The 14,374-nt window shown below is 40.3% G+C and overlaps 1 protein-coding gene across 1 annotated transcript; it reads left to right on the top strand.

Moving 5' to 3' along the window:
• The first annotated feature begins 293 nt into the window (after positions 1-293).
• On the top strand, positions 294-13,938 carry MTX3 (metaxin 3). Its single transcript, XM_083465524.1, has 9 exons — positions 294-448; positions 2,119-2,188; positions 3,328-3,404; positions 4,857-4,949; positions 6,262-6,444; positions 7,516-7,592; positions 9,283-9,440; positions 9,789-9,877; positions 11,717-13,938. Exons 1-9 carry the CDS (start codon positions 368-370, stop codon positions 11,825-11,827), a joined length of 939 nt encoding a protein of 312 aa, XP_083321650.1. The 5' UTR covers positions 294-367; the 3' UTR covers positions 11,828-13,938.
• Positions 13,939-14,374: the final 436 nt, after the last annotated feature.

Raw genomic sequence — 14,374 nt, 5'->3', positions numbered from 1 at the left:
CTTTTTGGGGTTTTGGTTTTGCACTACCAAACCTTCGTTTTTCAACGCCAATGCTTTGCCCTGATAAATAAAGATGAGTACTGTAGCTGCACTCTCGAACCTTTGCCCCACAACCACCACAAGAAAGTATATCAAAGCCGTTGTAGGGCTGGGTATATGCGCCGCTGCTCTAGCCCCGAGGCCGCGCAGTCAGCGAGAGGCGCTCGATGTAGCCGCTGGAACACGTAGAAAACGTAAAAAGGGCGGAGCATCCCGCTCGGGCCTCTTCTTCGCCCCGCCCATGCCGAAGGGCGGACACTCCGCGAGGTGGGGAAGGGCGGGGCCGTGGGCGGAGCTTCGTGAGGGCAAAGGGTTTGCCGCGTCCAATATGGCGCCCGCCATGGAGCTGAGCTGCTGGGGCGGTGATTGGGGGTTGCCGTCCGTGCACGCGGAGTGCCTCGTTGTCATGGTAACGGCGGGTTTGACGGGTTTGCGCGGGCGGGCGAAGGTCCAGATTCGGGTGTGAGGGGGAGACGGAAAGAGGCTTGTGAGGAGCCGCCACAATGGATTGCACCTAGGGAGGAAAGCCTCAAACATTTCCAGTGTTGAAGGGGGAAAGCTTTCACGTATATATATTTATGCATTTTTATTTTTATTTTAATATACAAAGGAGTTTCCATCCTGCTTTTTAAAGAGCCTTTCAAAAGTGGTGTATACATTCTGGAAATAAGCAATATCCGGCACTTAACTGTGGTATGAAATGTTGTGGATCAGAGAGCCCACTTCATGGGATGGATCCGACATGGTGTGGTGCTAGTACACGAGAGTTAATGTCACAGTAAAAAATTAATCCTGGAGGTGTATGTGCTTGCTGTAGCGGACTGTGGCTGCAGCAGTGTTGCACATTTACCCGTGAGGCACCCCACTGGACAGAGTGAGGCTTAACTTCTGAGTGAAGTGTGCTGTAATGCAGCTGTCTCTAGGACAGACTACAATGTGCAATCGAGCACCCAAAAGATAATATAGAAATGTCCCATCAGAAAACCTTTATTGTCTATAAGGACAATTTCATTTAAGTCCTGAAAATCTTTTTTTAAGCACTTGGGTTTCACATATCTTCATGAGTAGCAGGAATAGAAAATGAATATAGGTTGCGTCTCCTTTCAGAGTCCACTCTTACAGCAACACTTCAAGACAGGCATTTGTTTTTTTAAAAGTAAAGTTCAGCATTTGTGACTACTGAGATGTTAACTTGTCTCTTGTGCATATTGTCACAGACTTATTCTGTTCATCCACATCTTTTTAAAAGAGAAAGCAAGCTGATATGTATTAAAAATGGTAATTTGAGAACGGTCCATGGATATCTCCGATTGCTTTAAAGTTGTCTGTACTGTATGTCTTTTAAAAAATAGTGGCTCAGTTTGCGTGTAGTACTAAGTTTTCGCACCTCACTGGGTCCTTCTGCCACCACACTATCTAGAGCGAAATCATAGTTTTGCTGAGTATGAAGTGTGAACTTGGGCTTGTGGCATATATTAACAATATAGGTTGATCTCAGCCCAATTCCAGCTCTGTTTTTGTGCATGTAGTGGAATGTAACAGCTAGTGGTCACATCCAGTCAAATCAAAGAGAGTTTTACAGATAAAACATGTAGCTTATATACCCATGAGCTGCGGGGCTGGAAAGGATTTCCTTGGGTGGAACTAGGTCAGTGTATTTTAAAACTAGTAATGTTTTCCCATAATTCATGCTGAGAAACCTGTGACCTTCAAGATGTTATTGGATTCCAGTTCCCTTCAGCCACAGCCAACATAGCCTATTCATCATAGATAACATAAGTTGAAATCCAACAACCCCAGGAGAGCCCCAATTTTTTTCCAGCACTGTCTTAGCTCCTCTTGGCCCCATAGCCAACTGACATCCCATTGAAGTCCATAGTAAATTGTCCATTAATTGTGACAGTTGAGTGTTGCATTTAATGTTGATTATGGGAGTGGCATAATATGACTGTGCACCCTGAGCTTTTGAGATGAGTCAGGTTATAAATCAAATAAGTAGCTTCTTTACCTAACATTTAGGTTGTCAAAATTCTGAAGAATAAAACATTGAGTTTAATTATTTTGTAACTTTCATTGCAGGCTTATGCCAGGTTTTGTGGTGCACCATTGAAAGTGAATGTTATAGATCATTTGTGGAGAGCACCAAGAGGTATTGCTTTAACATTTTACGTGTATATATTTGCATTTTAGGCCGCATCTTAAGCAGTGGTTACATCAGAAGCAGCTCCTGGGAAAGGGTGGTGCCACAAATCTGGCTTCACTGCTATGTACTGGGATGGACAAGGGGCAGTGGCCAGGGTGGTGTGGGCACAGTGACTGTTCCAGTCCAGTGCTCCTGCCAGTGTGCCCAAACCAACCCTGACCCTCTGTCACACCATCTGGGGATGCAGCAGCCCTACCTCCCTGCATATTCTGGGTTACATGCATACATAAAGGGTAAAGGGACCCCTGACCATTAGGTCCAGTCGTAACCGACTCTGGGGTTGTGGCGCTCATCTCGCTTCATTGGCTGAGGGAGCTGGCGTACAGCTTCCGGGTCATGTGGCCAGCATGACTAAGCCGCTTCTGGCAAACCAGAGCAGCGCACGGAAACGCCGTTTACCTTCCCACCGGAGTGGTACCTATTGATCTACGTGCACTTTGACGTGCTTTCGAACTGCTAGGTTGGCAGGAGCAGGGACCGAGCAACAGGAGCTCACCCCGTCTCGGGGATTCGAACTGCCCTCCTTCTGATCAGCAAGTCCTAGGCTCTGTGGTTTAACCCACAGCGCCACCCGCGTCCCTTACATACATACATAACTATGTACAAACAGGAAGATCCTCATCCCTAGCTTACAACCCAGTCTTACTTTCCGTTGTGCAAAGCCAAGAGTGGATCATATCAGATGAAATTCAGTTCAGTGTGAGCATTACATTCCAAGCTATGTGTTGCAACTATTGCAGCAAAAGGCCTAGGATGTTTGAACAGGGAACAACTTAAGGGAGTGCAGTTGCACTGTGAAAGGCCTTTTATGAATCAAATGTGGGTGTAGCGGAATGATACTGGATGATGAAGTAACAGTGCTTAGCGTCATCTGATCTTTGTCAGCAGGATGAAGGATCACCCCTAGCCTTCTTATGTTGAAGCTACAAAATAAGGCCATTTTTAATGAGTGGCAAAAGTGAAAGCTACCAATCCTTGGTATTGAGCTGATCAGAATTCTTACATGAGCAAATTTAAACACCTTTTATGTTAGCATTAATAGGGTTGTTTTGATTGCATTATTTTGACTGATCATTTATTTTTAGGGAGTGTACCATTGCTGATATCGAATGACACCGTTATTTCTCAGCCAGCAAAAATACTAAACTTCTTAAGAAAGCAGGTGAGTTTCCATAAATAGTATCTCATATCTAGTAAGTTAAATCTTTAAAGATTAGCGAATCTCTAACTTTCATTTCAAAAGCTTTGTGAGATTTGAGGGTAAATTACTTGTGCTTTTGTTTGCTTCTTTATTTACAAAAAAGGAATAAAATGTATCTTTCACTTGATTAAGGAATTTTTTCCCCTTCCTTAATTTTAACATTAGAAATTCAGTTGCTGGCTAGCCTGGAAGTTTCACTGAAGACTGGAAAATCAAGGAAATGACAGCTGAAAAATCAGGATATTGAGGCAGAATTCTTAAAACTGTTTCCAAAGACTAAGGAACATTCTGGAGAGAGGACACCTTTGCTAGGGTTTGACTGCCACCTCTCCCTCTCCTGTTAAGGTATGAGAACAAACAAAATGTGTCCCAAGAAATCTATAGTCTACCAGTCAATTGAACTCCACCAGCCAGACTCAATACTACTTGAACTCTTTGAGGGTTGGGTTTGTTTTTTTTACAGTCAATCAATATATAAATAGTGTGAAATAAAATAATAAATAAAACTCACTGCAATCATTCTCTTCTACCATATGTGAGTGCATGGAAATCAACCTGTAAAGTGGATCCCCGCCTCAGCGAAGCAAAACTTTGTTGTGCCATTCAAGCCACAGCAGTGCCCGTACCCTCTACCATAGCCAGGCAGGAGCTAATGCTTTTTACAAAACAATCCCACAGGCTACTTGTCCTTTCGCCCTGAATATGGCAAAATTTCAGCTTCTGTTGACAGCACCCTGCATAGGCAAGCTCAGGAGCGCCCTATGCAATGCACAGAAAGGCTTCTGTGTAAAGTGAAATGCTTGGCTGATAGAGCTTTCAGGCATTGCTGCATCTTGACTGATGCTCCAACATCAGGGACAGGGAGGAAAAGGTTCTCCTTGGATCCTACAGAGTGCCATTCCACAAGATCTCTTGTCTATATATTCACTAGGAGATCAGGATTGTAGCTCATAAATTCACAACTCTTTCAGATTCTGTTTGTACAATAAAAGAGCCAAACAGGAGCACAAGTAAATTTTATATTTTAAGGGAATAGAGATGCATTTTTAAACTCAATTTTTCAGGATTCACCATGACTAAAAGCAGTTTAAATAGAAAGGTCATGCACACCTTAACTAAAGTGCAAGTTGATTTTGTTAAAATATCCCCATTAGATTGACTTCAGGCAGATTGATCTTAGAATTAAGTGCCTCTGTAACTTCAGCAGTTAACACTATTATTATTCAACATTGAAACCATTAACTTGGAGGAAAAGTTAACAGTTTAATTTTATTATTTATTGCTTTTCTGTTTTTTGAAACTGAATATATAATTCACTTTTTACAGGAACCTTCAATTGTTGGCTTTATTTTCTCTTTGGAAAGTTTCATATGACTGCTTGCTGCATTAATGTATTGCCTTTTTCACTGGCAGAAATATAATGCTGATTATGAGTTGTCTACAAAAGAAGGAGCAGACACACTGGCGTACATTGCACTACTCGAAGAAAAATTACTTCCTGCTGTGGTAAGATACAGTTGTTGTTTGTGACCAAAGTTTTGCAGTGCCACCCACCAAAGTCAATAACATGCTTATTCAGCTCATTGAAATTAATGTGTCTTGAACTTCTTGTGTGTTCCCATGAGATGTCTTAGGAGTCAGTAATCACCATTAAAATCAGATATCTTTAAAATCAGCATTCATATTAAAGAGCTCAGTGACAATAGGAAGGCATCAGGAAGGCCACAGATTCCCCACCCCTGCTCTGTGGCTTTGTTCTCACAAACAGTAGACATGGTGGTAAACATCTGTCTGGGTTTTATTTCTTCACTCTGTAGATGAAGACTTACATAACTAAATTTTTCCTATACAGAAATTCTTTCCACAAAGAAAACTAGAAATAGATAAGATGAGTTCTAGTGTGGTTTTAATGAAAGTTGTATGTGATAAGCTTCTATTGCTCATATAAAAAGCACTACAACCTAAAAACAAAGTTAAACTAATCGAGCAGATGCAATATACAATAGCTCATTACCATTTCTGGGTAAATCTTGCACTAGATACAAAATGGCAGGAGAAGAACAGCCACAGACTTTCTTAGACCTTGACTTACCCATAATGTGCTAGGTTTTTATGCGAAGCTTTCAGTCTGCTATTTGTAAGGACTAGGCCAGTAACGTCACAGAAGTTCAGGTAATGGATAGAGGAGACTTGCAACTCATAGCAAGTATGTGTGTTATTTAAACTAGTTACTTTTCACTGTTCTGAAACACTGCTGACATGGTAGGAATAATTTAAATTTAATATAAATTGTTTCTTTAAAAATAATATGCTTGGTATACTTTGACTTTTATAATTACCTCTATAATAATAATAATAAATTTTATTTATATCCCGCCCTCCCCAGCCGAAGCTGGGCTCAGGCCGGCTAACAACAATAAAACAGTACAAAAGTACAACACAAACAACACTCTAAAATCATTCATTATAAAATTAATTCAATATAGTGCAGTCCTATTCATATCTACTCAGAAGAAGGCCACATTGAGTTCATTGGGACTTATTTTCATGTAAAAGTGTAGAGACATGCACTCTTATCGAGATCTGTCCTATTCGTATTATTAATTAATTATTAAAAATGTGTTTGCATATCTGTAATAGTCTAATGTCTTAACTTTATTTCCACTCTGCTGAGAAAATAACTTGGTTTTTGAACACTGAGACAGGCTTATTAGATCCCCAAAATCTATTGGTAAACAAAAACAGGTTTGGGTTTTTTAGTAACAGGGAAGCTGATGTTCATTATCGAATGTTAACATTCTTTGTTATCATGATATAGCTGCACACTTTCTGGGTTGAAGCTGATAATTACTACAATGTGACAAAACCATGGTTTGCTTCAAGGATCCCATTTCCATTGAGTTGGTATCTGCCTAGAAAGATGTCTGGGGAAGCCCTTAATAGGATCTTGCTGACAAAGGGAGGGCCTCCGCTCTACAGTCTCACTGAAGTGGAAGCACAGGTATATTTTGCTTTATGAGTAATTTAGGCCTATAATCGATGCAGATGTACTAGAATTGGACGCTAAATATGATGGTGCTTGTTTTAATACTTTTTGAGACAATAGATTTCTTCAAGGTAATGTTGGAAGGATCAGTGAAGTTTACTGGTCCAACAACTTCCTTGATCAACCAGTGATTCAAAAGAAGGTTCGGGAGAGGGCTTTCCTGATTCTACTTCATTTTAGTGGCCACCTGAAATTTCCCATGCCTTGTGTTATCGTTCTGGTTAACAAATTTGTCAACCCATGCAGATGGAAAGAACTAGTGTTTTACATTCTTTCTGCCTGGCATCTCTTCACTCATGTTTTGGGGAGGGACTGGTGTGTTTTATGCCAGGTGGACTGATTCTGCCCTCTTCTGCTGTAGTGCTCTGATGGATTGAATATTAGTTTTATGTTATAATGAAGTTTTTTTAAAAATTGAATACATTAATTGTATTTTGTAAACTACTCTGGATCTTAACCAACGAAGGGTGGCATAATAAGGAAAGGAAGGAAGAAAGACATTTTGTTACTAGCTGAAGCTTTTGAACAGTTTTCAAAGACAAGCTCACATATTGCAGATTGCAGTAACTAATCCACAAAATGATCAAGGCATGGATAGCAAGCATAAGACCCTCATATTCCAGCAGGGTACAGGAATAACATGGTCACATAGCGAACATGCTGGTGTTTGGAGGGAGACACTCTTGCAAACAAGTAAAAAAATAAGCCAGCATACAAAGGAGTGGCCACAGGCAGGTTATGTATATGTGTGGCCAAGGACACATAACAATTTCTCAAATATTGGGTTGTAGCCACTACATTTTACTCAGAGTACTCCCATTGAAATTACAGTTGTACCTTGGAAGTCATATGGAATCCGTTCGACTTCCAAAACGTCCAGAAATCAAATTGTGGCTTCTGATTGGCTGTAGGAAGCTCCTGCAGCCAATCAGAAGCTGCAGAAGCCCCACCGGACATTCGGGTTTCAAAAAAACGTTTGCAAACCTGAACAATCACTTCTGGGTTTGTGGCGCTTGTTTGTTTTAGATCTACAGAGATGCCAAGGAATGCCTGAATCTTCTATCAAACAGACTGGGGACATCTCCATTTTTCTTTGGAAACATGTGAGTACAGAATGTTTACAGTGTTTGCAACATATGCGGTGTGGTACTATTAATGCCAAAATACTTGTGTATGCTTTCCGGTTTTCTTTTTCCTTGTGAACGAAACATAGATTTTTGGTATGTATTCAAGTTTTAAAATCAGATGTCATTCTTCTAGTGCTTATCAAACCACAGGGTGACCAATTAAATGTGCAGAGGCAAATAAAAATATGAACAAGAGCTCACCAGCAGTGAACTTGGCTTGCTTCTGGCTTTGCAAGTGAAATGACACATTTGCATGCTAGGGAATTGATTGCTGGCTCAGCCATCAGCCATCAGTCTTCCCTTGTGCCTCAGGCAGGCAGTGTGATTTCTGTTCTCTTTTCTTTTTAATTAAAAGCACATCCCTGTTTGTTTGTCTATTTATCATTTGTTGCTTTATTTATTTTTAAAAAAAATCCGTTTGAAGTGCATTCCCTCCCCCCATGTTGCGGGTGGTATAGTGGCAGATTCGCAGGTGCCAGCCAATCAGTCCTGTGCAAAGCTTGCCTCTGTTGCAGCCTTCAAGAATCAGGACTTTTTGCAGCTTGACCCTACAGAGGAATAGATAGGTTGCAGCTGAACAACCTAACTTAACTGCCCTATACATGGTATGTCTTCGTTCCATTTGATCTGTTCCCTGCACAGTTGGTGACTGTTGTTTTTTTTATAAAAAACTTGGACAATGAAAACCAGACCATGGCTGCCCTATTTACAGATTTTTATTTCTAAGAGCACATTGGCACATTGTTTTGGGGGGAGTCTTATCCTCATTGGATATACTGTACTGCAGCAAACCTTCCTGTTCCACAGGATGCCAGTTTTCGAATTGTGTCAGTCTGTGTACCACCTGCACTTCAGACAGAAGAGAGGAGTCAATCACCTCAGTTGTTGTTGCAATTCTGACCTTTCATGCCAAACACTGTTTTCCTTCTAAGAACTCGTCTTATATACTTTTTAAAAAATTACCACAGTGGTGGTCATGGAAGCCACTTCAAGTGAGGCTCAGTCAGTAATGCTGGCACAGGAAATAATTATGTGATTTGACCTGCCTGTGTAGTTTTTGCATCAAAATGTTGCTGGAACAGCATGGAACTATTTGGCAGAAGAATGGGGTACAAATGCTCCAAATAAGCAAAAAATAAATAAAAATCTATCCCAATGCAGATGTTGGAGTAATCTGTGAACCAAATCTGAGTTTTGTTGATGGCATGTGATCACCAAATATTCCATTTATCAGCTCTTGTATATCTGTAGCAAGGGAGCAGCTGAAACTATGACAGTGTTCAACATTAATGTCTCTAAACAGACTTGGGACATGACAGCAGCTGCTGTTTTGTAATTATATGTGCAGCCTGCAGGCAGTTGAATCTTGCTCATTGTCTAGTAAAATGGTATGCCATGAATATCTGTCTCTTTTATCCCATTAATGGAGATATTTTATGACAAAACACAACTTTATTAAACTGCTGTGAAAATAAGAGACTATACCATATGTTGAGTCAAACATATTTTTAATCTTCCATCATGGGTTTAATTCCACATTAGCACTCACGTTATTTTGCTAAATACGAGTGTCTTCAAACAGCGACACTTTGCTTGATATTTTTCTCTGTTTAGAAAGTGACTTACCGGGTTTGAGATATCCGTATCCCATGTTTGTTACCCCCAGGCCTACAACTCTTGATGCCTTTGTGTTTGGTTTTCTTGCTCCTCTTTATAAAGTACCGTTCCCCAAAACCCAGCTACAAGATCATTTGAAGCAGCTTCCCAATTTATGTCACTTCTGTGATGACATTCTGATTTGTTACTTCAGATCAAACTTATCAGGTAAGCCATATGCTTCTCTTTCAGCATGTGTTATATTTTCATAAGAGGTATACCTATATTTGCACTGAATCTGTACGGCTCTGGAAGTCTTACCATTTTAAATTTTATCTGTTGTGGAATGGAGGTAGCAGAGGATTTGGTTCGTGGTGGGGAGGTGAAATTGATTTTTCAGGCTTACCCATAGGTACTTGGTTGGCCAGTGTAAGAACAGGTTGCTGGACTAGATGGGCCATGGACCTGATCCAGCATCTTCTTATGTTCTGTGCCCTGATGAAAATAAGGAAATGCTTTCTAAATGTAGTTTCAGTCCCTCCTAACTTTCTGTTTCTGTGTGCATTGCTTATTTAGGTGCCACTCCAGCAGGTCAAGACACAGTTGATGCAAATCTACAGAAACTCACACAGCTTGTAAACAAAGAATCCAACTTAATTGAAAAGGTCATTTTTGTTTCTGTCTTTTTGTATTTTTCCGATCTTCTTCTTGTTGATAACTAGGGACCAAATTAGGCATGACCATGGCAGTTCAATGTGTTTGGACCATTTGTGTCTAATCAAGTTGAAAGAGAGGATGGAAGTCAGAAAAGGGACACATGAGTGAAGAGAATAAAACCTGTCCAGCTTTCCGATAGCTTGTCAACCCAAGTGTTTTCTCCCTCTGCCAAGCTGTGATGCTGAAGTTGCCCTTGGCTTAGCTTGAAGGAAAGCATTTGAGGAGCAGGGTTGCAGACAGGGTAAGCATTGGATGAAGGATAATTCTGCATTTCTCCCCATTAGGTTCCATTTGCTTTAAAATCAGGGCCCCTCTTCCTAGTCACTGTCATGTAATCTTCAGATTAATTTTAGCAATTACATACTGTGAAATACTTGTTTCAGGGTATGCATATTATATTGCATACCTTAGAAAATTCATTTTCTTCAAAAGTGAGCTAGACAGCAGTACACAAGTTGCTTATATTTACTTCAGTAGGAGTATCAAGAATGAACCCTGGATTTCAACACTCATGTACAGAGTTGGAACATGGAATCTATTACCAGGCGCAAAAGATACTTAAGGACATTGGCACGCATCACATCAGTTCACAACGTGCTTTTTGAATATGACCACCTACAATAATCTGACAAAATCTTGCAAATTAAAATAATATGGCTGCATTTTGTTTTGATTGATTCAAGTTCTATTGCTTCCATCAGAAATTAATTCATTTGCATTCCTACATCAATTGCATCTGAAGTGCCTTGTTTTCTTGAATGCATTTTTCTCAGCTGTAACAACTAGTGTGGTGGGGCATGGTGTTGCTGCAGCTTACCTGGACGGGCTGGGGTGTGGCATTGTGGCAGTGAGGTCAGGTCAGAAAGAGTGCTGGATTGGTTCCACTTGTGCGTCTGCACAGGCCCGACTCTCCCTCTGCTCTGCGCTACCCCAGTCCTGTTCAAGTAAATGCAGTGACACCAGAGTCAGGAGGGCTTTTCCATCCTGCTCCACCAGCCACTACTGTCTTACCAGTCCTTGCCTAATGGACTCTTTTTAGATGGTTGCCATCTTCACATAATGTTGGAAAATACTGGCAACTCATTATTGCTGTAATTTTACTTTTAATCTGTGTTCATATTAAACTCCTTTTCTAAAGCTGGATAACCTTAACGAACATCCTTGCTAGATTTTGCCAGGAGTGTTGAAGAAGTTATTTTGAAGAGTTCTCCTAGAGTCATGTGAGATCTTCTTTTCAATGAGTGGCTTCTGTGCAGCTTCAGTAGCATTTAAATGTTCCAGTCATACAGGTGGGGGCCAGTTTTGTGGGTCTCACCCATGGAAGTGGCACTGTGTTGGAAGAGGGGAAGGCAGTTCCTATGAGAAAGACCCATGCACTGGACCCTTCCCATGTGATTAAGTCAGTTAAACATCATGCCAGCTGTGTCTCCGCCTTTACAAAAAAGCATCTCCTACATATCCACAGTAACATTTAAGGGGTCCTGACTCTTGTTTATGTACGTATGATAGGTCAAGTAGTACACAATATGATAAATACATTTATGGATAAGTGAGAATTAGGCTTGCTAAGTGCAGTATGAAAGCTAAAATATAAAGGAATGATGAATCACATCCATGAGGAGTTCTATTGAACATTCACATTGGTCTGGTCTCCTTGATCTCAGTTAGACTGCACTAGTGCATATCTAGAAAACAGCTTTGTAGAGCACATTTCTGAATCTTTGTGAAGATTTCGTTATAGATATCTTCTTTAGATATATGAATTGCTATTTATGTTGTTTCTGCAGATGGATGATAACCTTCGTAAGAGTCCTCAGCACCCTCCGCGTAAGCTGACAACTCTCAAACTTTCTACAGGTGGGGAAGGAAATAGCTCACCAAACCGCTTATCACCCTGAGAGTTTTAGTTGTCATATTTATGTGTGTGATTAGAAGCTGACATCAAATCTGAACAATCTTTGCACTAATTCTGTAGGTACATGAAGCGAGGTAAAAATGTGAATTGGCAAATAGGCACAAGCACATTAATTTAACCAATGCTATCTATAGTCACATAAGGAACCAGTAAAAGTCTAAGTTAAGCACAGACAGAATTGTTGAGTAATTGTACAATGCCGTATGAGGTCACCATAAGTGCTGCATAATGCTTGTCTTTTAGGGTTAGTTGACCAAAAGCTAAGATTCCACTTTGGAATATGCAAATGCATCACCATTTTCTGCTAGATGCTTTTGATTTTGGCTGCAATCATGTTATAGCTCAACTTGGTTGTTGCATGTGGAGTAGCTACTTAAGCATTTGTATAGATTTCCAATGTGGTTCAAATACAGAGAGAAAATTAAAATGTCGATCTTTTGTGACAGGTAAGCTGACAAGCAGTTAGAAGGTATTTGCCATTTTGTTTTGTTTTTTTCAGTAATGATCAGTGTATGTTGGCCATTTTTAAATGACTATAGAGTTTAAAAACTAAACTGATCACTTGGGAACATTAATTAGAATTTTTTTCAGATTTGGTCTTAATCAGGAAAAGGATAAGCTAAGCTTGACCAACTTCTGTGATAGTATGCCTACGTTCAAAATGTCAGTACACGGATTGACAGTATCAATCAATGCATGTAAGAGGTCAAGTTAGAAAACCTGTTGCAGGCCAAGACTGAATATGTAGTATGAACATTGTCTCACTTTACTTTGTCTGCCCCTGCAGATTCATTAGCTTCTTGTTTTTATATATTTATCCAATATCAAACACCCAAATAATCTAGATTTTTCCCTAGATTAGTAACTTTCATTGTTGGGTATAAAGAGATACTGCCCTGGCATAAAGCTCAAACTAAACTGCCCAGTGCACTGAAACAACAGGGACACCCCACCATTTCTTACTGATGCATACTGTCACTGTAGTAAGTAAGTAAGCAAGCAAGCAAGCAAGCACATACACTGTACATACACTGGAATTTCTACATGCGTGGGGAAGCCCTAGATCAGGCCAGTAGCAGCAGAGGTGGCACTTGTGGGGCAATGTTGCTTTTCTAGCTACCCAACACAGCAGGCCACTGGCTTGCTGAGAAGAGAGGGGGAGGCACAGGGAGCCTGGCCCAGTACGTGGGAGGGGGAATGTCATATTGATTCCACTATCACATGCTGCACTGGACCAAGCTACCTGCAACTCACCCCTCCCCTTGGAAAGCACCAGAGACCTGCTATGCTGGGAAGCCAGGTGAGCAATGGTGCCCCACTACACCAATTGTTAGTAGATCATGCTGGCAATTTTTTATGGTGATGATAATTGTAATTTCAAATTATTAGCTGCTATCAACTGGTCCAAAAGTTCCATTAATAAATCAAGGTTTGCAACTATTGGACTGGGGGTGAGTGCCTAAAAAAACAGGTGCTTTGGGAGTATTTTACAGCAAGGTGTGCATTCTGAAAACAGCGTTGACCTCTGTGCTATTGCAGAGGCCTCTGTGGTGTGGGGTACCTGCCAGGTTCAAAGCAGCCCTTTATGCACTACTTCCAGGTGCCACAAAGTGGCAACACACCGCAGAAGCCTGTTTGAGGTCTCAACACGCTAGATGAAATATAGGCTGTGCAAAATGGGTTAAGGGCCATGGGCCATCAGTTGCCGTCCCCTATTCTAAGGACTGACTCGAAATTTCCAATATATCAGCAATATTTTTGAAAAGCTACTTGGCCAAAATGGCAACTGCCATTAACCAATGTATCTTATGGTATCTGATTCCCAAGAAACAGTTTTCATATGTATGTAAGATCATTTTCTTTTCATCTGACTTCATTTTGCCAAGTCAAACAAATCTGAAATTTTTCTCTAAATTACCTCCAGTATTCTGTATATGTAGACAAATAGCTGTACAAACAAACCTGTAAATAATGTATATACATGTATTTGCAGAGTATTTATAAACCTAAGGAATGTAAAGATCCTTAATGTATCTTGTTGTTTATAACAATAATTTTGGATGTCTAACAAGAATAAATTTAAGTTTCATGTTACTTCCTGAATGTTTGCTTTGGTTATTTAAAGCTGGAGATGTCACACACCAAATCATGATAATCATAAGGATATATGTTAAAGCAAAAACTATTTGTGTCTGATCTTGCAGGGGACATCAAATGAGATAATATTACTTGGTTTATACAAAACTTTCATAACACAAACATGGTTTTCTTTGCTTTGTAAGCATTTGTGACTGACCAAGAAAATTGTGTATTTGTATTTCAGTCCTAGGAATATTTACCTGCAGGGCAAGTGACTTGAAAGCGTGATTTGCTTCCAAGTTAAACACACATAGGATCAGACTGCATAAATGGTGCACTCTTTTGAGCAGTGTTTCCCATAGGAGAGCTGGCCCTTAAAGACTGTGATGGAGAGAAAAGTAAAATGATTGCTCAGATTCCCTAGTACATAACATTTTACTGCAAAGTATTG

Source organism: Podarcis liolepis (genome assembly GCF_965112155.1).
Source record: "Podarcis liolepis genome assembly, chromosome: 11".
Taxonomy (NCBI): domain Eukaryota; kingdom Metazoa; phylum Chordata; class Lepidosauria; order Squamata; family Lacertidae; genus Podarcis; species Podarcis liolepis.
This window is presented reverse-complemented; position numbering and strand designations above follow the sequence as displayed.

Coding starts and splice junctions, on each gene's coding strand:
- MTX3 (XM_083465524.1), top strand. CDS start 368: ATGGCGCCCGCCATGGAGCTGAGCTGCTGGGGCGGTGATTGGGGGTTG. Junction 7,593..9,282: donor CCATTTTTCTTTGGAAACAT/GTGAGTACAGAA, acceptor TGTTACCCCCAG/GCCTACAACTCTTGATGCCT. Junction 9,441..9,788: donor CTTCAGATCAAACTTATCAG/GTAAGCCATATG, acceptor TTGCTTATTTAG/GTGCCACTCCAGCAGGTCAA.